At 43.2% G+C, this 25,578-nt stretch overlaps 1 protein-coding gene across 3 annotated transcripts in view; it reads left to right on the top strand.

Moving 5' to 3' along the window:
* mroh1 (maestro heat-like repeat family member 1) overlaps positions 1 to 25,365 on the top strand; it is a 37,557-nt gene extending 12,192 nt beyond the window's left edge. The window contains exons 13-43 of one of the 3 annotated variants that reach the window (XM_035413315.1): positions 305 to 424; positions 678 to 785; positions 2,171 to 2,315; positions 4,076 to 4,116; positions 4,215 to 4,356; positions 4,806 to 4,858; positions 4,971 to 5,078; positions 5,674 to 5,793; positions 6,284 to 6,406; positions 6,756 to 6,902; positions 8,852 to 8,878; positions 10,332 to 10,454; positions 10,985 to 11,064; positions 11,599 to 11,737; positions 12,034 to 12,129; positions 12,390 to 12,494; positions 13,172 to 13,307; positions 14,209 to 14,321; positions 14,796 to 14,948; positions 15,701 to 15,855; positions 16,143 to 16,308; positions 17,021 to 17,223; positions 17,618 to 17,755; positions 18,390 to 18,504; positions 19,106 to 19,252; positions 19,789 to 19,977; positions 21,327 to 21,476; positions 22,151 to 22,285; positions 22,402 to 22,504; positions 22,792 to 22,857; positions 23,400 to 25,365. In XM_035413315.1, coding sequence (XP_035269206.1) covers positions 305 to 424; positions 678 to 785; positions 2,171 to 2,315; positions 4,076 to 4,116; positions 4,215 to 4,356; positions 4,806 to 4,858; positions 4,971 to 5,078; positions 5,674 to 5,793; positions 6,284 to 6,406; positions 6,756 to 6,902; positions 8,852 to 8,878; positions 10,332 to 10,454; positions 10,985 to 11,064; positions 11,599 to 11,737; positions 12,034 to 12,129; positions 12,390 to 12,494; positions 13,172 to 13,307; positions 14,209 to 14,321; positions 14,796 to 14,948; positions 15,701 to 15,855; positions 16,143 to 16,308; positions 17,021 to 17,223; positions 17,618 to 17,755; positions 18,390 to 18,504; positions 19,106 to 19,252; positions 19,789 to 19,977; positions 21,327 to 21,476; positions 22,151 to 22,285; positions 22,402 to 22,504; positions 22,792 to 22,857; positions 23,400 to 23,476 — 3,723 coding nt within the window. In that variant the 3' untranslated portion in view covers positions 23,477 to 25,365. The remainder of the gene's footprint in view (positions 1 to 304; positions 425 to 677; positions 786 to 2,170; positions 2,316 to 4,075; positions 4,117 to 4,214; positions 4,357 to 4,805; positions 4,859 to 4,970; positions 5,079 to 5,673; positions 5,794 to 6,283; positions 6,407 to 6,755; positions 6,903 to 8,851; positions 8,879 to 10,331; positions 10,455 to 10,984; positions 11,065 to 11,598; positions 11,738 to 12,033; positions 12,130 to 12,389; positions 12,495 to 13,171; positions 13,308 to 14,208; positions 14,322 to 14,795; positions 14,949 to 15,700; positions 15,856 to 16,142; positions 16,309 to 17,020; positions 17,224 to 17,617; positions 17,756 to 18,389; positions 18,505 to 19,105; positions 19,253 to 19,788; positions 19,978 to 21,326; positions 21,477 to 22,150; positions 22,286 to 22,401; positions 22,505 to 22,791; positions 22,858 to 23,399) is intronic. The other 2 variants (XM_035413324.1, XM_035413332.1) reach the window with 2 other exon arrangements.
* Positions 25,366 to 25,578: the final 213 nt, after the last annotated feature.

Genomic DNA, 25,578 nt, shown 5'->3' with positions numbered 1-25,578 from the left:
AATTTAGCATCTATAAATTTAAGGCTGAGAAACAGTACATATGCTGTCATCTTGATGAAATTAATTTTATTGAATAAATTAAGAATTATGAATCTCATTAGCCATGTGAATATGCAGGAAACGTTACATTTTGAAAGCACACAGTGTGTCGTGTCCATTTGAGTAGTGAGGCAAAATTTTTATGGAGCATACAATGACCTGTGAAAATCTGTTTTACCAAACTTAGTTATTTGACAGGCATACAAACTAATGAACCTTATCACTTTAAAGTAACTGTTTGTGTGTCTGTTACTGCTTCCTGCAGGTGAAGAAGATGGTTGTTCAGGTGATCAGTGCCATGGCTCATCATGGCTACATGGAACTGGAGGGTGGAGACGCCCTGGTCAAATTCATCGTCCAGCACTGCGCCCTCCCCAACAGCCAAGTATGTACATTTCACATATACACTTGTGTACAAATTCACATATTTGCATGAGATAGTAGTTATCGTCATGTGTTAATATACATTTAGGATGAGACGTGCACTCAAAATAGACATACACTGTGAAATGATGTAACTGCATTCTGCTGTGTACTATGGTATTGCAATCATTTAGTGCCATACACGACTGTTACCGGGTTACTTTTGGTCAAGCCCGTTTCAGTGGGTCTTGATATTGGCTGCCTGCCTGTTTCAGCTGGGTCACCGGCCCCCCGACCCAGAAGAAGTGACTAACGAGGCCCTGCGGTCCATGTGTGAGAACACCCTGCACCTCTTCACCACCACCGTGGGCCGCCTCGCGGACGTGAGTCCTCTCAGCCCTGGCCCGGGGTGCAGGAGGGGGGCTCTGTGATAATGTTTCAGTCTCATATCATATCCCTGCTCTCCTGAATAGCTTAAAGAATTTGATCACTCCTGTGTGTTAATCATTTTTATCTGTGTGTGTTAATCATTTACCATGCCAAGCAAAGCCAACCATGCCTGCTTTGATTCTGGAGTGCATAGCAGTTGGTTATATATAAGGCTGAGACTTCCTATGTTTTTTGGGGCCAGTCATTTGATCTTCTTAGCAGTATGCTTGGGGAGTAAATTTGCTCCCAATCAAACATTGTCCATTGCATGATATGCTAAGATTTATTTGTATTTATCAGCATTTATTTATCAGAATAAAGTTGTAGAAGTGTGCACAAAAGAAAGGGTGGACAAATATCGATAGATTTGATATTATATGTACTGTAAAGTAGTGGTGGACACTGTTCTGTAGTTTTCTGTTAAATATTTGTTTCATGCATTATTGTCTGACACTGAGGGAAAAAAATGCACTGAATGGCTCATTTGACTGGAAATTGAATTAATGAAATGGTCTGTGACTTTTGCACTGTATTAGCTGTTTGTATTATCTTTGCAACCAACATAATAATTATAAAACTAGAGTTTAAATGGGTTGATTATTTTAAAATATACATTTTGTTCATTAAATGGGTCCATTATCCTATTTTCGAGTGACAAAAGAAGGTGAGACTAAAATGAAATAATTCCTTGGAAATTCAAAAAAATAGTGCCAAGCTTTGAATTCACTGATAGCCTGTAACGATTCATTAGCATATTAGCATTTACAAGCGGCATGGAGTGTCTTTTGACTTTGTTCTTTGTGTTAAATCCATTCCATTGTATAACCGTAGCTATAATCTGATGTGCAGTGAAGTCACTGTTTTGATGTAAAAAAATGACCATTCCTCACATACCATAAGAAGGTTCCCCATTAAATTAGAAAGAGGCTTTAACCTTGCTCCCTTCCTTTTTTCCATCACAAGTTTGTCCTTAATTGATCCTATTTTAAAGTTAGGCTCTTTAATCTTAAATCTCTTTAACCTTTATGCCCTTTGGGTGAGAATTTCCTGACAAAGTATCTGGTATGCAGTGTATTTTCAGTCTAAAAAAATGTGAAAAAGTATAATGAAGAATTGAACATTGTTTCTGAGTGCTGACAGTACTTTTGTGTATTTAGAAGTCAGTGCTTGAAAACTGACTGAATGTGCACTGTGTGTGCCATATCATATCCCCCTTGTCCGCCTTGTTTCAAAAGTCATGCTTTGTGTTACCTCAGGTATGGTGTTTCATCTCAGTGTTTACCAGAGGCCTTTTGCAGGTAGGGTTCTCAGTGTGATCATGTACCATCTCCCTCCCCAGGTTCTGTGGCCCTCCCTGTTGTGCTACCTGACCCCAATGCAGTACGCCAATGCCACTACACCCCTATGCAAGAGCCTTATCCTGCTGGGGAACAAGAAGAAGGCTGCGCAGGAGTCCAACTTCACCATTGACTTCAAGGAGCAAGGTTCTGGCATGGATTCATCTTTATTACAGATATTTAGGGGAAGAAGCTAGCTGTTTATATTTAGGAGCACAGCAACAGATGGCCTTGATGTGTACAGCAACACCAGCTTTTGGTCTGTCGCTGCCCGCTTCCCAATTTTAAAAGGTGCAAATTGGGGTTGAGAGTGAGATCACAGAGGGGACGGGGGAGGAGGAAGGGGCGATAGAGCCAGTTGTTAATTCATCACAGGCACGTAGGCGGAGTCAGCCATGACACTTGGCTTTAGAAAAAAAAAAAACGTGATTTTGTGTCTATTGCCCCTTAATGTGTAAATATGGTGGCCTAGCTGGATAAATGTTGTATCGTGTGAAGAATGTGACACTCAGAAAAAAGTTTAGTTGACCGTACAGTTTAGGGTATTTGTAAATTGGTCGTATACATAGCCTATTGTTCATGCCGTTCACAGGTAAACCCAATATGGCATGTATGATAGATTTCAGTGGAAAATAGTTTTGTAATAGAGAGGTAATACACTGAGGAAGCAGTTCACACGAGGTGATCCAATTGTGAGGGCCTTCTTCTACAGAAGTAGTGTAGGTGCTGACATAGTCAATGCCACACTAAAGAGGATTTTTACAGCAATTCACATCTTTATATCCTCTCAAAGAGGCTGTGAAACCATGTGAGTTGGTACCACATGCATTCTTGCTTGGATTCATTGGTTTATTCTAATACTAATTTCATGGAGTTGCACTCAGGACAGAATTGTATCTTACCCATGTATGATAAGATATCATTTACAGTAAGGGTAAATAACATTTTTATAACATCAAATTAAATAATGGAGCAAGATATTGCATCGTTAAAACTCAGCATTATTTGAGGTAATGTTAAATGGGATTTAACTTTTGGCTGTCCAGTGTTCCAGTGCTATAAAGTTTTCCATACTTTATCATTTTCTCTTCCTTGTTTAATTGTTTTGGGGTACATAAAAGTAAATTAAAGCTCATATTGACATAACGATTGTATTGCAAGGTAATGATGAGAAGTAGGCTTGGTGCACTTTATTGTAAATGAGATCACAGGCTCTTTGACTCGTCAGCAGTTTCATGCAGAAACTGCTGGCCTCTCACCTGCATGCCCACAGGAGTCACGGCGGTAGACTTTACTGGACAGACATTTCGTTTTTTTGACAGGCATTATTTTGAGTCTGTTTTAATAAGTTAAAAAGTAAATGTATTACCTGGTAAAGCTCTCTGTCATGCCACGGTCTCTCTCTCTCTCTCTCTCTCTCATATATATATATATATATATATATATACGTATACATATACATAGAAACAAAAAATAGATAGTGAGAGAAATAGGTTATTTCTGGGACTCTCCATTCAGGAGAGGTTTCAAGCTGAGGTACTAATTCTCTTTGGTCATTAAAGATCCCATGGCACAGGGGTGTTTCCTGCGGTCCTGGCAAAATTCCCAGTCTTCATTCAGGCAATTCAATCATTCCTCATTTTAATGGGTTGCATAATGCTTTAACCTGTGCAACTCTGTTGATGTGTGGTCAGTATTCTGGGACAAAATGGCTCATAACCATCCAGTTGGGGGTGACACTGTGGTAGCCTAGCTCCTCTACCCATGCCCAACTCAATTCTGTGAGATTCTTGAAAAGAACAGTACAGAGATGCTATGTTATCAAGAAGAATCTATCTGGAGTAATATTTAATATATTTATGCTTTGGAACAAATGGTTTCTTCTTTGTTTTCTTATTTATTTTCAGCCAGTCTTCCTACGCCCTACGTACTCCTGACTAGGCTCCTGGTGAGTGAACAAATCTCTTCAAAATAAAAAGAAAGCCTCCTTGAATGCTGTTTCAGAGTGACATGCTTATGACTGTATATGTTGATGTTTGCTATTAGGTAAATGCGTCCTTCCCTTTTTGGAGACGCGGACAGGGTAACCCCTCGTTGTGTCTTCTGAAAGTGTTGAGCACCAACATTCATCCCAAAACAGAGACAGTGTGGGACACGGAGATCCCTCTGCTTCTTAATTACCTGGAAGGTATGTGTTTGGAACACTTCGTAGCACGCCGTTATCAGCCTAAATCAGTAATTCCTAGGTTAAAGTTCAATTCAGGATATTGCTGATTACTAACTACCATGCTACATATTTAGTGAAATAGCTACTGCTACAGCTATCTGTTTGCCTTCTGTCAAAGCTCAAGCAACACCATATTATCCACATGCGAGTTGAGGTAGTAAACATCCGTTCTACATCCACACATGTAGAATGAGGAGAAATAAATTTGGGAAGGTTTGGATGTGGTTATAGAAGATTATGTTGCTAACAGCAATTTGGAAAAAAAACAACCCAAGTTAATTGCAATGTGATACAAAATAATAGCTGCGTTCTAATAAATCTCATTTTTATACCATGTTACTGTTCCTCTTGCCTGGAATGGTGGTGTAAAAGTTATTTTGTTCTTCCTCGCTTGTTTTTCTCTCTCTCAGACTGCACAGAAGAAACATTAAACAGGAAGCAATGGGAGGGAAGTCTTCTTGAGGTTTGTAGATTTTTTTTAATGAAAATCTTTTTGCATAATGAGCTCTTGCACACCTGGCTTGTGTGTGGACAGAATGGCTCAGAGTGTGGTGTTATTGTTTTGTTTGGTGCAGCTTTTGTCCAAGACTCTGGTGGCCGTTCAGGATGACAAGTGGAGCTGTCAGTTGGCTGTTGAGGCAACACGCTATCTCCCTACCTATAACGGCTCTCTAGAGGAAAAGGTGAGATAAGGGCACCTGAACAGCCAAACCCATGCCTGCTTTACCTGTCTGTGGGTGACTTTACGTGATGACAAAAATCTGTCGTGGAAGGCAGATTGGTTGAAAGGCACATCCCACAGCGGTATTTTTGTTAGTTAGTCTTATTTGCCTCTAAATACAGATTTGCCTTTACATTTCCTAGCCACCTTTAGATAGTACAGTACAAATCTGGGGCACTGTTTCAGGCACAGGTCTCCAATAGTGTAAATGGGAAAAGTTACTAGGATTTTTACTTGTAGTCACGTAGTAAGTACTCATCCGGTCATCTCCTGTTATTGTTCGTATTGTTAAATGCCCTTTTAAGCTCGTAGATCAGCTTCATGTGGGCATGTGTGGCTGAAGCTATATTTCGTGCCTAAATGTCTCTAGTAGAAATGCAATGCTAACTACTAACATTAATGTTTTTTTTTTTTTTTTGAGTATTTAAGAGTTGAGAAAAATAGTAATGTACATCATTATTAACCTTTCTTCTAGGGGCCAAATTTGAACTCTGGAGGTCATTCAGGTCATCTGACTGCCTGTTTATCTCTTCTTTTTTTTGCATTGTCCTTAACAGAGCTTTCTCTACAAATTCATTGGTGTGACATTGCAGCAGTGCTACAACAAGGACCTTGTCAAGAAGCTGCTGCAGGAAATCCTGGTTGGCGCACGTCACAACGACGCCATAGAAAGAACGGTAAGGAATGCTAGTTCCATTTCTGATGCAAGATATTGTCTGAAAAATATATTATCTGTCTGGCTATTCTGTTTAATGTGTCTCATGAGTATGGAGGTTTTCACATTCAGTAAACGGAGACCATGACTTTGTACATCACTTTTGCAGATTGTGACAAAGTGAAGCCTTTTGTTTTTGTCGGAGGAACATTCCCTTGTGACCCGCAGTGCACATCCTGTTTTACTTCTTTCAGCATGGGAACAGAGATCCTTTATGCTGGAGCTCGTTAACTCAGTCACCCACTGACAAGTAGTCTCATGACAAGTAGTCTACTTCAGTCTGTGCTTATTTCTATACGGATTAATGTGTGTGTGTGCTTTTTAAATTTTTTTTTTTACATTTTTGACCATGCAACAATGTTGATACAGATAAATTGTCTTGGCATTTGAAGCCACTTTTACTCTGCTTAAACATTTGTAATGTGGTGCATTGTGGGTAATTGGTTTTCCAGGGAGTTGCGGTGGGAATTGGGCTTTGCGCCAGTAGCCATCTCGATGGCACTTTGGCCAAACTGGAAGATTTTGGGAAATCGGATGCCTTCAAGAAAGCCTCAGGAATATTTGGTCTGCTAAAAGTAGGTTGTACGGAGATGATACATAACACAATGTAGTTCATAGAATTTATTTAACATATTTTCAGTGTTGCATACAGGTAGTGATGGGAAGCTTCATGAGACCCAAACTGGGTGGAGCTGGTTGCTTTAAGTGACTGATTGACTTCATCTATCAAACAAAGTGTTTTTTTAGGTTCATGAAAGGTAGTGCTGACAGCATCTGTTAGCTCTACTCTTGGGGCCAATGAAGCCTCACTTCCCCTTGCCTGCCTACAGGCATCAGGCGGTAATTTCTTTGAACCGTCACATCCATGTCACGCCCACCGTTCGCTCTGTTAATGTCCTGATGTGGGTTGTCATGTGGTCTCAGGACAAGAATGACGTGGAGGTGGAGAAGATCAAGAGCAGCCTGATCCTGTGCTACGGGTATGTGGCGCTATACGCCCCTCCAGACCAGATTCTCGGCAGAATCGACTCCGACATTTTGAGGAGTATCAGCAAGCACTTCAACACCAAGGTACCACCTCGCATGCCCTGCCCACCTTGCACATCATTACCAAGGTACCCCCCCCATGCCCTATCCAACCTTTTACTTGAGCACAGAGGTTCCACCTCCCATAACCCTGGGACCATAACACCATTAATTTACTCTTGCCCTACACAGCTTACAGCTTTCCTCAGCTGATATTTAGAAGCTAAGCTACTCGAAAACCTCCTCCCACCAAGGCCCATGTGACTCTTTTACTACATAAACTTCAGAAGTGTGCCTGAGAAAACCGTTTAACATTGACAAAACGTTCACTCTACCTGCCTTTGCATGAATGTGCAAAAGCACTTGCTTGTAAATATTTCATTTAGCTTCATATTTTGTTGCTAAGCAAAAAAGCACTAAAGAATTTGGTAAAATATAAAAAGCCATTTGTATTTTTCTGGTTTTAAAAAATTGTGGCTGACAAATGCCTTCATTTCTCTGAAATTGTATTATTTTTCTGAAATGGCGGGGAGAAATGCATCAAAAATAATTGTGGCTAACATTGCGCTTTAAAAATCAATTTGAACTGACCCTGGAACAGGAAGCATGCTTTACTTGGCGTCCCATGGAATGACTTCATGCTGTGGAACCAAGATATCGCCACAGGAGTTTACAGACATGCTGAGCAGACACTTGGTTATATTCATAAGAGCAGGACCAGGGAAAAAAAGTCTATTAAAAGAACCATTTGACGTAGCCTCTAGAAAAAATTGTTATGAAGAGTTATTACTTTGTTGCATGTCTCACTAATCCATTACTAACGGACTTGAATGCAAGCAAAGGGCACATTTGGAATGTTTTTTTTTTTAAGGAAACATTCCACCACAACATTAAGAGTGCAAGCTGGCCTTTAGCAAGCGAGTTTGTTGCCTTTGTAATAATCTGGTGATGTATGTTGCTAGGTCGGCTGGAAGTACATGGCGCTAGTTGAAGAACAACATAGAACCGACAGCAGAATCCCACATTAAGCACTGCTGTTGCACTGTTGAGTCGGATACTTAACCTGTTTCAGTGTCCAGCTGTATATGGAAATATGCTGAATGTGAGCTTTGTGAGCTTCCCTGGATGAATGTGTTTGCAAAGCAAGTACTTAATATGATACGGTACTGTGTAGGCAGAGCACTGTATTTGGACAGCAAGAGATAAACCTGGTTAACTCCTCAATTAGCATCCTAACCTGCTTTTTAATTCTTTCACATGAAAACCTGCCATTGATTCATATTTAAATGAACTTAATATCATAACCAGATTAGTCCCTACATTTGTCTGCACGCTGCATATGTAAAGGGTCCCTCTATATCAGTGGTGTCAAACTCGTTGCCATGGAGGGCCGTGTGTATGCAGGTTTTCATTCCAACCAATTAATGCTGCCTTAATTGAGTCCAATTACTCATTCAGCCATATGCGTTTAACTGCATTGAAGCACAGAATATAAGAAAATTTTTATTTAGACAATGCGGGTCACCATAGACGTTGGGTCACCATTGTGCACAAACCTGCATCCCTAATTCAGCAAATAATTTAACTAATTATATAATCAAGATCTGAGGCTGGAATGAAAACCTGCATACACACGGCCCTCCATGGCAACGAGTTTGACACCACTGCTCTATATGTTAAAATGGCACCAAGGGGTATGAAAAAAGAAACTCTTGGAAACCTCTTTGTTGGACATTTTACAAAACAGACTTGCAAATGCCTGGATATGGTCCTCATTAATCCAAATAGCCAGTGATCTTTATAAATAAATAAAAAAATCTTCTGTTAAATATACATGAAACAAAAATAGTGATAGACTGTTAAACTTGTAAAAAAAAGTTTCAGGTTCAGCAGATGCTTGTGGTGATGGAGTTGCTCGCATCCAATGTAGGGGGACCATTTTTCTCTTTTTGCACCCTGGATTGTAAACACCTTGTTACTTTTATGTTGTGCAGGTTCTGGGAATAAAAGTAGAGACCAAGGTACAGTGACAGGACCCCGACACAAGGCCTCTTTCCTACGTCCCTGCACTGAAACCTTAACTCTCACTACTACTTTCTACATCTTTGCTGGGTAGAACCTGAGATTAAGCTTTCTGAACTTCTTTACAAAGCTTCACTTCATCTTATGTTACAACTGGGTTTCATTTGGATGGAAAAACACAAGTTTGACCTCAGAGGAGAAAAGTCTTAATTGTATTGGGTGTGTGTTCTCTTGCACACTGGCTTTCCTGTAATGATGAAATAAATTGGTTCCACTTGAAGTGTGGAGAAAGGTCACATTCTTCTCTACAAGAGGCTTGGGAGCTCTGTCAACAGCTCTAACACTTATTGGCGTGCAAACTGACAGATGCTTAGAGGGAAGAGGACAGCCTTCCTTTTCAGAAATTAATGTCGGTGTTGTATTTATTTGTTACTATATGAATTGCAATAAAATAGCTAGAAGGCACAATGACAGAGCAAAGTGAAATTAAAAACTTAAATTTTTAAAAGCACATCACAGTTCAAGTACATCTGTTCAGTGTAAGCTTAGCTGGCTTTCAGAAGTTCAGAAAGTCTTTTAATGTTCCGTGAGTTTCTTACTAACCTGATCAGTTTTCCTACTTTACCACAGAGGTCCGCTATTCTGTCACGATGATTGCGTTTTTCAGCTTCCTGCAGGCCCTCGTCTGTCTCAAATGGCACTGATTTAAGGCGCTCCTTAAATCTGAATCACGTCTGCGGCTATGCAGAAGATAATTCACTTCTTTTTTCCTGATTGCAGCATTTTCAGGCTTTTCTGGTGAATCCAATCACTCTTTGCAATGATTTCTGATGTTTCCCCCTACATTAACCGCTGGCCGTCAGTGTGCAGTGCTCTACTGTGCACGTACACTTCTTCAGAATAAAATGCCTTTCAAATGAACGAACGCAGCATGCATATAACTGAGTATTCAGGTCAAACAAATTAGATGAGTGTCATGTTCTGACTGCCATTTGATCTGTTTAATATTATTAAAATATTTGGTCTGTTTTTGGGGTTTTCCAGCTTTCTTCAGTGAAGATGTAAGGAGTAAGGCACTGGTGAATGGAGGTGCAGGTCATTAATGTTACTAACCCTTAACTCCTGGATTTGATCTAACTGCAGCAAGCTTTGGTCTTAATGATAAACCATTTTAAGCAAGTGCTCAACCCCAAATAATTCTAGATAGTGTGAGGTATGAACTTACCATGGCTTAAAACTTTAAAACTAACTGAACGTTAAGGACTAAATTCTTTGTGGTTACCATAAACCTAGCATGTTAGTCTGAAGTGTGTACGTGTGTGTTTATGTGTGTGTGCATGTGCGTGTGTGTTCACGTGAATGTGTTCATGCTTGCGTCTTGCGTGCATCTGCGCTTGTATGTGTGTGTGTGTGTGCGTGTACACACGGTGTGTGTATTTTGACCCTCGTTAGGATCTGACGATGAAACTCAGCCTGATGGAGAGTGTGGGGCTGATTGCGCAGGCTGTTAGCGTCTGTGTGCGGCAGCAGAGCTACTCGTTCACCCGCAAGCAGGAGCTCTTGGGAGTCATGCTGGTGAGTGGCGGTCGCCTCACTCTGTTGATCCAGTGAAGAGAGAGTGAAGAGAGAGAGAGTGGTGTCTGGGTGCAGTTTCCTTGTGCTGCAACAACACTGCTCTCTGCATAAACCAAGCAGAACACTTTTCTGTCCTTGATTTAGAAAGCTCATAATCCTTGTAGCCTCATCCAGCATGTGCCACGTGCCTCCGTCCTAATTACATTTTTATTATTTAATGGATGCTCAGCGACCCAACCATATGATTCAAGGAATTCTTGCCCTATTAATCAAAAGAAGCTGCCCACCCTGAACCTAAGGATACATGCTGCAGAGTCAGTCAGAAAACCTAGTGGGTTATTATGGATTTCTGGGGAAGCAGTAGAGTTGCGCTGTTTTACCAGTGTTAAGAGGTGACTGTTATTTCTCCGCAAATGTCCGTATTGCCGTCATGGCGTAGTGGATGTGAGGAATGTGCCGATGCTGTCTAGGATCAGAGATGATGAACTGCTGCTTGTTTACCACACTTGATTTACTCCCCTGCATTACAGGATTTTATGAAAGGAGAACCGCCTGATGTGATGCGCACTCCAATTCGCCATTTAGCCATGACCACGTGTGCTCACCTCATGTATCCTTCCATTCAGTCATTCATTTGATCTGTGTGTGCGTGTGCGTGTGTGTGTGTGCGCCTGTGTGCGTTGCGTGAAAGTGTACTTGATGACTATGAGTGAGTAAGAGTAAGTTTGGTAGGCTGATTATTTATCAGTTAGATGCTTCTTGAAAATATTGAAAATAATACCCAAGGAAAGTATTTGACTGCACATCATGCGTTCTCAGACTAGTCCTTTTTGGAAGTCACTCAGTCATTGCAAATCACCATCTGAAAATTTCTCTGAAGGTAAATTTTCAAATATTCATTGTCTTTTCCCAAGAAAGTTCTTTTTTATTTTGGTACCGTATATAAGGGAAATGGTACTCATGAGGTATGACGTTGATTGTTTTTGCAGATCGGCACTAGGCACTTTAAATAAATTAGAAGTGGTCAATTTCCAATGACTTCAGCGTGTGTCTTGGTCAAGTTTCCAAAGACGTCCTCTGGGGTACCCACTGGATGAATGAGGAGTTTTAAAGTGTCTGTGTTTGACCTTAACCCGTGGCCCAGAAACCTGGACCCCATGCTATCAGAGAGTGAGAATTTCGACCTGCTGCGTACCTGTCTGAACAGCATGTATGGGCTGTCTCCTGTGGAGGACCCCGACAGGGGTAAGGAGGACGAAATCTTGGACCCCCAGCAGAGAGAGGTGAGGGGTACTGTGGGACAGTGGGTGGGCCCTGTTAGGGGACTGGCTGCGTCATGCTGTCAGAAAGTCATGTGATCAGTTGGAACCTCTGATGGGTTCGCTCTCCTGTACTGACTGGGGTAAGGTGAATGCCAGTTGCTTGTAGCACTTGTAAGCAGAAAGTGAATAGAAATAATGCAGGTACAGTACCGTGTATTTCCATATTTGTGAGTCACTCTGGATCAGAACATCTGTAAAATGAATGTAGTGTAATGCTCTGTATGTCTAAGAGCTGTCCGAACGTTGTTGTGCCCTAGGCGCTTTATGCCGATACGTTCCGCGCTCTACACGACCTGCTGAGGAACATTCTGGCAAGAGACCTGAGCCCTGATGGACTTCAGGGTGTTTTCAAGGTGAGCTGAGGGACATTCTGAGCCTGCATTTGCTCAAGAAGTAGATATGGATGATATGAAATTGCTGGATTGCTAACCATATCAAATCTGTATATCCATGACAAAATGAATATACAGGCATGATAGGTAAACCATGGATTGTGCAATTCACCTTGGGTAAGTGTGTCCGATATGCAAATAAATAACACTGTTAAAAATGTAAGTCATCGCTTCGTTGTGAAAGTGGCCACTGCTGCTGTTGACTGCTGTCCATCCCTCAGCACATCGAAGGCTGGCTGAGCTCAGGACGAGACTATGAGCGGGAGAGGGCAGTGAGGACCATAGCTGAGATCCTGGAATTCTACCTGGACAACCTGAAGGTCAAGGTGAGTCAGGTGGGGAGGGGAGCCTGGAACACAAGCATGCTTAGATCAGGAAACTGCTGAATGGTCTGCTTCAAATGACTGATCTCTCTGGCTTACTTGTGACTCAAATCATGTGAAATACCCGAATCTATTTTGAAGTCCTCAGTGTGTTGCGGGTTTGTCTCCATGTGTTTTGTGTGCATGCATGTGTATGTATATGTGCATTTATATGTTTTTGTATGTGTGTGTGTGCGTGTGTATACGGCCTTGTGTATGTACGTATCTGGCTGTGTGTGTTTATGGTAAATGAAATGTACCTATTAAGTCCACTTCCATTTTTGGATTTGAACTAAGAAGGAAAAAAAATCATATAATTTTGTGCAGCGTAAGCTCACGACCAGTTCATTGACTTGTTCAGCTTGTCCTAGTTTTTATTCTAAGCCCATCGGATTTATCATTGAATTTTGGATGGTCGCATGCATATACTTCCTAACAGGCATTTGAAAGCTGCTCAAAAACTCAAAAGCTCTGTAGGGGATCCTTTATTGTGCCCCAGATGGAGCGGGTGACTTCTTGTGATAATGACTTTAATAAAAAATGACCACCCGGAGGAGAGTGAACGTTAGGACCCCCTTAGGGCCAGAGTTGTATGTCTCTTATGGTGCATCACTGTACTGACCCGCCCTGTCTCTGTGCAGAACATGGTGACGTTCCATAACCTGGGGGCCCTGCTGGGGCGCCTGGCTCCCCGCTGCACAGACCCCAGCGCTGTGGTGCGACGGGCGGCCATAGACTGCATCTACAACCTGCTGTACATCCAGCTGCGCTACGAAGGTGAGGCCATTCACTTAGCCACGGTGGAGGTAGTTATGCTGGCAGTGACACCGGTAGCGGTGCCAGGGTTTCAGTTTAGGATGGGCCAAAGTAATTTTGGCTGGGTCTGTTAAATGCAGAAATTAGGCCAACTGGTTGCACACCCCATGTCCTTTATTTCCTTAATTTGCAGTGGGTGTTATGGCTCTGTCATGCTGAATATGCACTGTTTGCCATTATTGTGCTGCTTATGTCATAAGCCGCTGATCAGCGCACTAAACTGTTGACACCTGCAGTCTACACTGGTGGAAGCTCACAGCTGAGGTGTACACGCAGCCCTGGGGCACCATATTCAGTATTCTGCAGAAGTAAAAATCAATATCGACTTGTGATTGCAGAAGCTGCCCACAATTTAGTATTAGGCCACAATTTAGATCAGGTGTGGCCAACCTTGGTCCTGGGAAGCCGCAGGGTTTTCTGGTTTTTGCTTTCACCTTAAATACAACAACCACTTTAGACCCGAGAAACTATTTGGGGTGAGTTAACTGCATAATCGACTGTTTTGAATTTATTAATTAAGTGCCGAGTAACAATAAAATCCTGCAGACCCTGCGGATCTACAGGACCTGGGTTGGTCACCTCTGTGTTAGATCATGCTACAGTACACACAGTGCATAACAATGATCTATAGGAGCAGCAATGCCCAAAATCTGTTTCACTGTGGGTGTTTTCAATGCCCAGAAAAAAGTTACCGTATTATGGAAAGGAGGACACCATCTTGTGCTAGCCTGGTTCCAGCTCTATAGTGGAAAAGGACTGAGTGGCACTTCTTAATCAAATATGAAGAGGAACTCCCTCCTCCTTTCCCCACTCTGACCAGAACTGAACCATTGACCGGGGAAATCTTGCTCGTTGCTTTCAGGGTTTGCTCTAGACTTCAAGGACGAGTCTGTGGAAAGTCTAATAACCCTTCGTGAGCAGCTGAACAACCCTGACCATGCCGTCTTGTACCGGACCTGCTCTGAACTTACAAAGGTACACAGTTACTCTGACCACATGGTCCTGTATCAGACCTGCTCGCAAAGGTACATTTAAGGTGGCAGTACAGCATATTGGTTTAACCATTTAAGGTGTAAGATAACAGATATGTGATTAGAATCTTAGCTGAACATTCTAATGTTCATGTACGGTAACACTACTGGTAATTGAAAGCAATGGTATCCCAGAACACTGACTTTGAATTTTGAAAAAACATTCCAAAAGGCCTACTCTTCAGTGGGTTAAAGATACATACATCGTTTTTATTCTTTAGTCTGACTTGTGGGTTAAAAATCTATTCTCTGTAATATTTTGCCTATTTCATTGTTGCAGTGATGAACACTCATGAAATCCCTAATCAGAATGCAAAAGGTTGAGTGTGTATCGGTCAGAAGTCTTTCAGCTCTGACTCCGCCCTCTTCCTCCTCCCCACCCTGCTGTTTGTGACTGTGAGACTCCTCCCCTCTTTAGATCATCAGTAAGCGGCTGCCCCAGCAGCAGCTGAACACGCTGATCTTCATGCTGTTCGAGGGCCTGGTGGACTCCCAGTCAAACTGTTCCCGTGCCTCCAGCGTGGTCCTGAACACTCTGCTGAAGAACAGGGGAGGAGGCCTGCAGGATCTGGTAAAGCCCCACTCACTGATCTCTCTGTGTAATACAATTAGAACCATTATGAGAGGAAATGCACCATTTCAGCTTTCCCCAGAGGAGGAAACAAGCAGGCGTGTGTGATTTGACATGTGAGATAAATGATGCCCATGTGGGGGCACGTACACACATACACAGATGCACGCTTACTGGTTTTTACATGTAAGTCCAGTGCACATGCTCATATGTGTGCACATGCAGACTGTATCCTGGAGGCACTGGTTAGTCTGTGCTGCAGGTGGCAGAGTTACTGGAGGCACTGGTTAGTCTGTGTGTCTGTGCTGCAGGTGGCAGAGTTACTACAGTCTCTGGTTAGGCTGTGTGTCTGTGCTGCAGGTGGCAGAGATGCTGGAGGCACTGGTTAGTCTGTGTGTCTGTGCTGCAGGTGGCAGAGTTACCGGAGGCACTGGTTAGTCTGTGTGTCTGTGCTGCAGGTGGCAGAGTTACTACAGTCTCTGGTTAGGCTGTGTGTCTGTGCTGCAGGTGGCAGAGATGCTGGAGGCACTGGTTAGTCTGTGTGTCTGTGCTGCAGGTGGCAGAGTTACCGGAGGCACTGGTTAGTCTGTGTGTCTGTGCTGCAGGTGCCGGAGATGCTGGAGGCTCTGGTTAGGCTGTGTGTCTGTGCTGCAGGTGCCGGAGATGCTGGAGGCTCTGGTTAGGCTGTGTGTCTGTGCTGCAGGTGCCGGAGATGCTGGAAGCTCTGGTTAGTCTGTGTGTCTGTGCTGCAGGTGCCGGAGATGCTGGAAGTGCTGCACATCCGGCTGCAGGCCATCTCAGAAGAGCAGGTGAAGGTGGCCGTGGCCCAGTCCATCCTCATATTGGCCACTCAACACCTGCAGACTGTCGTCAACACCCTGGTGTCCTACCCCCTGCCCTTTGACAGGTGAGACTGCAGCACAAACCCTCCGGTTTGGGTGGAATAATAGAAGAATCTCCCATAACATGTTCTCCAAGCCTTAACTGGCAGAAATGTTATACGAAATGGTGATTACGTCTGCCATTGAAGTTATATAATGACGTCCATCAAACCATTCATTTGCCAATCCATCCTTCTGTCCATCCTGCCATACATGCCATGTATCTGGAAAAGTAGTACTAATAATAATAAACAACAATGCCAGTAAAACTGCTGGGTGATGCAGTGACACGATGCCCTCGCTGTGTTTGCAGCTGGAGCTGTGAGATGTGGATTGCTCTTGGGGCCGACAGCACACTGGCCTCTCAGATCATGGAGCTGATCATCGAGAAGCTCAACGTTATGGTGCCCTACGTGGACAAGAAGGAATCCATGCTGAGGTCCGGCACCACCAAAGTGGCTACCAGTCACCCGTTAGCCGTGAGTAGCTGAGCTGTGTGGAGCAGCAGAGGAACAGCGGGACATGAGCAAGGCTAATGATGAGAGCATGCGGTCTCCCATCTCAGAGAGCTGCTCTCAGAGGATTACTGGGCCTTCATAGGGGATTCGACAAGAACCGTTGAAAGTTATTTCATGCATTAATAATGACATTTGTGGGTTCGTTGTCTAAAGCATGAAAGTGTACTTGTAATGACTCCAAAGCAGTTCATACAGCGACTGTTGTCAGAGGCTATACATGCGAGCACACTTATTTTATAGTGGTTGTTCACATTTATATTTTGCCATTACTTCTTTCCTTGAACACATCTCAGGTTGTCATACAGAGTAGTTCCAACTGAAAGTAAGATTATACATAACTTTAAGAAAGTAAATCTGGTAGTGTACACACATACAACCCCTAAGTTTCTGACCTGCAGGTTTTACAGTGGCTGGTATAGGGGAATTTGCGGGTTTGTAGTTTAAAGCAAAAACCTATACCAGCCAATGTGAACCCAGCCCGTTCTCAAAAACTTCTGGTGGTTGTACATGTATATTACCCAGATTACTTTTTAAAAATAAAAAAATCCAAAACACACTGAAACTGAAATAATATAAAGGAAAGGGTGATGTACCCCTGTATAGTAGAAAAGGGTGAAGTGAAGTGCCCCTGTAAAGTTGAGAGCTGAGCCGTTGCTCTGCGGGCTGCTTGCAGATGACCTGCGCCCTGCGGGAGATGATGCTGAACGGGCAGACTCTGGACGCCGTGGCAACGCTCTTCCCCCGGCTCTTCAGCACCTTATTGGTGCGGCTGGGCTCCAGCGTGGGCGTCCTGCTCCCCAAAGACATCAACAGCAACAGCATCGGGCCCGAGAGGAGGGCGCCCGGCAAGCCGCCGGCCTCCTTCGACGTGTGCGGGTGAGTGGCGGTGGGGAGGAGGCGCTGGGAACTGTTTCTTCTGAGTGTGTGCAGTGGGCTCGCTTCTAGACCAGTACTCCCAAACATGCAAAAACGTACATATGCTCATTCACACATTTATATCAAACCTGTGCAGTTATGGCTGGCAAGGGACAGACGGTTAGTAGTAAATTAGTTTGCTAGTTATTTTCACACATGGGGCATTATTTAAGACTTTAGTCATAAAGCTGTGGTGTAAAGATACCAACGTTCATAATGGCTGTCAAATTATTGTGTGTGACAGTGTCACGGTGATTATGTTACATATGAACTGTTCTTAATACATATGGTTTGTTAAAAAGAGGGAAAAATTCCATCTTGAAAGTTGTATGTCCGTGTGTTTCGGTGGCAACAGGGTGGCGGTGGAGGCGATGCGCATCCTATTGGCCCGTGCCCAGCTGGACGAGGTGGTGAAGCCCCTGGACCGGGAGGAGGCCTGGGACAAACTGAAGGACCCCCAGAAACACATTGATGGGGTCACGCAGCTGGCCAGGTACACCCCATCCCCCACCCCCCATTCTCCACAGAGTCGAAGGGGAACACTCCTGTACCCTTCCCTGTACCAGGGTTTAGCAGGTACGCCCCCTCTTTTTTCTGGAGTGGTTGTACACACCTTGCAGGTGAAAATCTGAGTGGGTGAACGCTTTAGCCCCGTCCACCATCCTAGTGAGAAGTAAATAACTAAACAGGAAACAAATAAACCAAAGTTTAATACCAGAATTAATCTTAGTTAATTTAGAAATATCTCAATTTTTGCAGTTATATTAAATATGACCTGAAAGCCACATCAGTTTTGGTTAACCTGTTCACAGACAAAAGACAGCGTAACAGTCACAGATACTTCACTTATCCTGTTCATGGCAGAGGTACATGCCACTGTTATTTCTGGCTTGTGGCTTGAGACTATGTGCATTAGCGTACGTTAGCCTTGTAATCACATTTTCTTCAGTAAATTGAGGCTACAGAAGCCTAGCTTGTCCAAATGCTTCTGCTTGTTTAGTCATACATGTTCAGATGCTCACCACTATAAAATCCAGCAGTAAATCAGTAGATATGGGGGTCTGGTTCCTGAGCTCTGGGGTCATAAATAAGGGGTAATAGTTGTGCGTGCGGTCGGTGACCTGCAGGGCCATGGCGAAGCACGCGGGACCACGCCTGCCTGCCATAGTGGAGAGCCTGTGCCCGTCCCTCAGCAACATCTACGAGTGTCAGAGGATCACTGTAACGGCCTTTTTCTCTGAGGTGAGACGGGCGCTGTGCTGTCGCTTCTGTGTTTGTCTCCGTGCTCTGTGCTGGGTGTTTGTTTGGCTGTGTGCTGTGCTGGGTGTTTGTTTGGCTGTGTGCTGTGCTGGGTGTTTGTTTGGCTGTGTGCTGTGCTGGGTGTTTGTTTGGCTGTGTGCTGTGCTGGGTGTTTGTTTGGCTGTGTGCTGTGCTGGGTGTTTGTTTGGCTGTGTGCTGTGCTGAGTGTTTGTTTGGCTGTGTGCTGTGCTGGGTGTTTGTTTGGCTTTGTGCTGTGCTGGGTGTTTGTTTGGCTGTGTGCTGTGCTGGGTGTTTGTTTAGCTGTGTGCTGTGCTGGGTGTTTGTTTGGCTTTGTGCTGTGCTGGGTGTTTGTTTAGCTGTGTGCTGTGCTGAGTGTGTGTTTAGCTGTGTTTGTCTCTGTGCTGGGTGTTTGTTTGGCTGTGTGCTGTGCTGGGTGTTTGTTTAGCTGTGTGCTGTGCTGAGTGTGTGTTTAGCTGTGTTTGTCTCTGTGCTGGGTGTTTGTTTGGCTGTGTGCTGTGCTGTTATATGTACACTTTGGCGTGCTGTTGTTTGGTGTGCGTGTTGTGACGGCTGCCTCTCTCAGCTGCTGAACCACCATGTCGTGACGGAGCTGATGATGATGGACGTTCTGATGAACAACATGATGGAGCGGATCTCCGACCCCTGCGGAACTGTGCGCATGCTGTCCATCAGGGGGCTGGGGAACATCGCCGTGGGCTCCCCCGAAAAGGTAGGCCCGGCCTCACGCAAATACTAACACATCCACATCTCGTACATTTTTACATTCTTTTTCTGTTTTGACATAATAGTAGTAGCAATAGCTAAGTTCAGTTTCTTGGTCCCCAAAATGTATGATGCCGTTCGTGACGCGCCGATTTGGGCCAATCATACTGCTTTGCTATTTTCTTTTTTGTCAGACAGTGATTAAAAAGTATGTTTTTCCCTCACCCATCAAAGGGTTAACTAGACCTTATTTTCTCCAGCTCTACATATGAGAAAGTAGCATTTTTGTTGGCTGAGATATCAATACCTTGTACAAAAACTATGTTTCCCTTCTCCAATGTAAAGGCTTGGCTAGCATTATATTCAATGAAGGGACACTAGCTGACTGTAGAGTTATCTAATGACCAATAATTATATTTTGGTCATTCAGCCATGCTCATGGTTCGGTCTTTGCTGTCCTACATTGGTGTTTGGTTTTCCTTTGCACTGTGCCTATCCTGCTGTTAAGAGTGCTATGCTGAATGAAATCTATCCGGCTGGCAGGTGAACAAGTATGCAAAGGAGCTGCTGGCAGCCATGAGCTCAGGAATGGAGGAGAAGGACGATCCTGGTAAACACATCACCCTGGAGGCCATGTCTGGCCTCTCCAAGGTCCTGCTCTACCTGGATAAGAAGAACGTGCAGCTGCTGGTGGTCTACATCTTCATGAAGATCAAGCCCTTTCTGGAGAGTGTGAGTCCTTCCTGATGTCTGATTGTGCTGCGGTTCTTCTCTCAGTGTCCTGGCAAGAAGAGCTTTTTCAGCCAGCCGCTCAGTTGTGTTTCTTCAGATATAGCAGTCTTGGAAAAATTGTGACAGACGGCTTCTCTGATAGCATTCCACATATACGGTTTATGTGATGTCCTGCAGCGACATCTTGTCCAACAGGAGCACAGTTATTTCTTGCTGTGTTTTCCAGATGGCTTGTGTTTTTAAGACAGGGCATTAAACTGAGGCCCTGTTTTTATTTAAGGCCCCATTGTACAGATTAGCCAAAATGTGGGAAAACACTCAGGCTGGATCTCTGCCCCCTTAAGGTGGATGTGCTATAAGTACTTAAAGGCGCAGTAAGTTTGGAAAAATGAGTGAGAGAGAGCTAGATTATTTAAAAAATAAATAAACATTCCACCCCCTCAAAATACGCTGCAAGATAACACCTAACGTACCGCATAGCTATAACAGTGGGCTAAATACATCATTAGACTAGCTTACATATTCTAGCTGCATGTCGGCTACACAGTTCAGAGCCATAACAAATTCCAACAGAACTATAACAAGCAAGATAATTACCTGTCCAGCAAAAATACTGCTAGCTCAGCATCACTTTTGAAGCCCTTCAAGTCCCTGAGCTCCGGCTGAAAAGCCAAACCAATGTTCACTCGAGTCCTGTCTCTTGCTTGGTTCAATTCATTTATGGTCATAATCTTTTCTTTGACAGTTTTTCGTGTTTTTTTTTTAATATCAGTATATGCCATTGCAGTCAAAGGCGGAAATTGTAATTTTGGCAGATTTTTCTCTGCCATTCTTGTGTTATTTTGTAGGCAACTGGTAAGCTATAGCATTATCTCTGTGGTATCTCTGCTCTGACAGCACTGTGAACGAGCAACCTGATTGACAGGCAGAGAGGTGTCCTGATTGGCCTCCTTACAGAGAGATGTCCTGATTGGTTGTTAATGATTCAGAGGCAGTGAAATTTATTGTGGCTGATTTCAGAGCCTCGGGCAGTCAGAGAGACCAGAATTTTTTCTCACAATTCAAAATTTATTGATATCTGTCAGGATGTGAATGAAATTTAACCCTATTATCTATCTTTTTTTCCCTCCCTTTCCCTGTGCACTGATGGTAGATGAGAAGTTTTCCTGGGTTAGGTAACAGTTAAAATAGCTGTAATAGAGTTAAGTAATATGAAAATTATAGACTGATGACTGATTACATTATGCTCACTATTGCAGATAGGGCCATGATTGATTTTGATTTTGGTTATTGTGACATTTAGGCCAGTAGGTGGCAATAGTGTTCTCACACCCCTCTTTAAAATGCAGGAGAATGATGAGATTCGCAGTGCCTCCATCATGTTGCTGGGCAACCTGTCCATGTTCGGGTCGGGAGAGCCTGTCTTTAAGGATCAGATCCACAACGTTCTGGTCAGCCTGCTTCTGCACCTCAATGACCCCAGCACACAAGTGGTCAAGGTGAGGTAAACTACACCAAGCTAGTTATTGACCCTCGACACAGTTATACTGCACTGCATTTGAGTAATCTGTGGTAATTTAGCATGCACTGTTGTTTTTAAGAATCATTTGAATAGATTTTCCTGTGCACATCTCCCTTTCCCATGGAGACAGTGCTGCACACAGCAAACTGGTAGCAAGCCTAACTGTGGGCCTGAATGCCATAGCTTTCAGTCATAGCACTTGCGAGTCCAGCTGTTTCTGAGTGTTGCAGAGAGCATAAGCATAGATTATTAGAGAGTTGCCAGATGGTCAGCTCTGTATTCATAGCATTGAAAGTTGTCTTCCTTTCAGATTCTGAAACATTTACTTCAGAGCTGACCATCTGCCTACCCTAAAATTATATCTGTGGTCTACCTGCTGTATACACCTGTGAACCCCAAAATGGGTGGATATATCATGTCACATGCCAAAAAATCAAAGAAGCTTCGTTTGCTTGAGTTGCTACGTCAAGCCAATAAATAACAGCTTATCCACCCATTATCGGATACATGAAGCTGCGTCATCCCAATAATCCTAAGCAAATACATGATAAGAACAGTCACAGTGACTAGTGCGTATGTGCGTGTGTGTGCGTGCGTGTGTGTGTATGTTTGTATCTGGTGTGTGCGTGTGTGTGATTTTTTTCTTGGCAGGCCTGTAAGTATGCAATGCGAGAGTGCGCTCCAGTGGTGGGCTCAGAGCAAATAACTTCCATGTTCCAGAATCATCTGCATGAGGACAAAGGTTTGCACTATGGAGAGTTCATCAATGACCTCACCAAATACATTGTGAGTAGCATCCTCACACTAAACCACAGCACTGCCACTGAACCACACTGCAGCATAGCACTGTCAATGAACCACAGGACTAAACTGCACTCTTCTAAAGCTTTTATTCTCTGCAGATTCAAGACTTCCCTGCCATGCTCAACTTCTACCACATCACAGTCATCCAGTTCTTCAAAAGTAACTGGGCCGAGGTTCGAGCCAGCGCTGCCATGTTCATGGGTGAGCACGAAGCACGACTAAGCTTCCCCCTTAGCCTCAAAAAATATCACTGCAGGCTCTCTCTGGTGTAAAGTGTTTTCTTTTGTCATAAAGTGTATGATAACAGAAGTTTTTAAAATTCAGTAACGTCACTTTGGTTCCTGTGTAACAGGCCTGTGCAGCAACATCAGTGTGGTTATTCCAAGCTGTGCTCTACCCACTTCCTCTTTAAACTGACAAGCCTCAAAGAACAGCTGCAACACTAAGGCATGTTATCAGATGTTAACCTATTATATTCTTATTTTTAGGGTTTCTTTTAGGAAATCTTCCAGAGGAGTACTTTTCACAAATGAACATGGCGAGTTTGACGAAAGGTAACTGTTCCAGTTTGCCCTGGCGTTCTTGTCCATTCAAAGTCAATGAATGTTACATCCAGTCACATCTGTGAAAGTCGTGTCACTGGAATAACATTCCTGTCACTCAGGAATTACCTTTTTTTCTGGCTATATTGAAATGAATATGGAAATAGGCCTGAAACACCTTTTAACATAGAGAGTGAGCCCTACAGGCTGGTTATATTTAAATAAATCACAAATATTTTAATTATAAGTAGGATACTTGACAAATGTAATTTAATGTCTATTTATCTAATGGATTGGAGCTTAATAATGGAGTTATAGTAGTTAAATCGTAGTAAGTTTTGCATATATGAGTTTTAGGTTTTCTGGAACTAGCCACGTGTTTGAAAACACCTGCGTGAAGATCTCTGTATGGATGAACATTGAGATTTCTGAAAGCTGTATGGTGCTATATGTAAGCTCAGATCTCTCAGTCAAAGTGTTATGTTCTCTGAGAGAATAGGTGCCTTTAATGGGTGAACTGCGCTCTGGTTCACTGCAGTGATCTTTGTTGCTAGGGCTGGTTCAGCTGCTACAGGATCCCGACCCTCTGGTCCGAGCCAAGGCTGCTGAGGCAATGGGACGCTTCCACTGAAACCGCTGACCGGCCCGTCCTGCAGCTGCTCTAAAAAGAAAGAAGAGAACCCAAAATGTGGCCCATACTTGAATTACCCCTCAAAGAATTTAGCGACCAAAGACTGTGTACTCCACATCTGTATCAGCCCCATGCTCAAGCAGCTGCATCCTTCCATTCCAGCCTATTTGAACTGTATGTGAAAAGCAGTGACAGCAGTTTTCTTATTTTTTTCTTTTCTGTTTTCGTCAGTGGTAGGGCAGGCGAGTGTGTGGTAGTTGTGTGTTGGCAGTTGAACTGTTTAAGATGCAGTCTTCAGGGGGCTGAACCTTTTGTGCACCACAGATTGTTAATCTAGTTAAACCTCACATCTCTTATCGTCTTTACCTCACTGCATCAAGAGCCTTTGATTCTTCCATCTTCTCTACTCCACCTCCTCAGCCTCCTTCTTCCTTTCTTCCTTTTCTGCCCATCCCCTTCTCTACCCTCTCTTCATCCTTTTTTGTGCAGCACCCTCTCTTCCTCTCCATTTCAGTTTATCCTCCCATTCCCATTTCTTACCTTCAACCTTCAGTCTGACCCCTTTCCACCTTGGCCCCTTGTCCTCAGTGTCATGTGGGTGTGGGATGATGAGTCCTGTTGGTATGATTGCAAACGTGTGCAGTAACTGCTATCAGGTAGTCGGGAAGCAAGGGGTTGAGGGAGCATCATTGTCAAAATTGAATCTGTTCTCTCTCTCTCTTTCTCTCTCTCTCTGTATCCAGCTCTCTCTCTCTCTCTATTTATCATCTCTCTCTCGCCAAATGCATTCTTTGTTGTTTATATCACCCCCCCCCCCCAGAAAAAAGGAGACTTAAAAAGGTGTAGCTTTCACTTGGAGATGTACCTACGCCCATCTCCTGCGGCCGGACAGCTGTCCGCAGTATACTGTAGCACTGCATATGCATCCAGCACTTCTTAGCGACACTGGGCAGACACTGTTGACAGAATGGGCGTTCCTGTGGAAACGTCGCATCAACAAAGTGCCAAATGAGAATTATGAAGATGCTTCAGAAGAAGAAAAAAATGCAATAATGTTTTAATGTTAGTGTTTTTCCCCATATACGTCCTCTCATTCTGTCCCCATCAAGATTTGGTTCTATGTCCACTGCTTGGAGTTTGTCTCTAACTACTTTATTTCCCAGGTTTTATTTGCTCCCCCCCGCCCCCCCCCCCTCCAGTATGGTACATTGTAATGTTGGTTGCAGTGTGTTAAGCGGATGAGGAGGACTCACTCCATCACTTGCTCCACTGTGGGATCATTGATGGCCTAAATCAGTTTCTGTATGGTACGTTGCACTACACAGTACACAGTCTAGAAATGACACATCGGTGTTTCATTGTCTTAAAAATCAGCATCCTATTAATGTATTTATCAGTGGTGTGGGAAAGTGGGCTTTTTAAAAATTTGCTTTCCTAGTTTGTCTTAAGCCTTCCGCGCAGGGAGAGTGAGTTTGGTTACGGTATGTTTGTTTATTTGGTGAAAGCTACTGTTTGTCAGTGTATTTAGGGGTTCTATAGTTCTATTGTGGAAAAGAACCACATAAAACTAATGGGACTGAGCTTTAGGCATCAGCTGGAAAGTATTCTAGCATCTGCAATTGTTAAATGCCTTGATTTTTGTTTTCTTTTAAATTGTCCATAAAAGGTGCACTATTGTTAATGTCTTTGACTTCCACTATGATGGAGAACAGACTATAGACAGTGATTATTGTCATTTTTTATTTTAACATTAATTATTAAAGTGATTATTCCAGAAGGTGCTGTAAATATCAATTTCTTTTATTTAATAGTAATGGTTATGAACTATAGTAGTCAGAAACATGAAAATAATGGTCAGTTTCTGAACAGATAAAGTGTTCTATCCAAAATTGTTGTATATTTGTACAATTGTATTTGTGTGTGTGTGTGTCTGTGTATACACGCACTTGCATACATTCATATATGAGGAGACAAAAACACTTATTTGACACATATGTATACATACACACAATTATTTTAGAAATAATTTTGATCTTTTTCAGATACCGTTAATGGATCATTTTCTGATATTACTGTTGAACAACATGAATATGCTTGACAGT

The sequence above is a fragment of the Anguilla anguilla genome, chromosome 1, assembly GCF_013347855.1.
Source record: "Anguilla anguilla isolate fAngAng1 chromosome 1, fAngAng1.pri, whole genome shotgun sequence".
Taxonomy (NCBI): domain Eukaryota; kingdom Metazoa; phylum Chordata; class Actinopteri; order Anguilliformes; family Anguillidae; genus Anguilla; species Anguilla anguilla.
The sequence above is the reverse complement of the archived record's forward strand: the minus strand, read 5'-3'. Positions and strand labels throughout refer to the sequence as shown.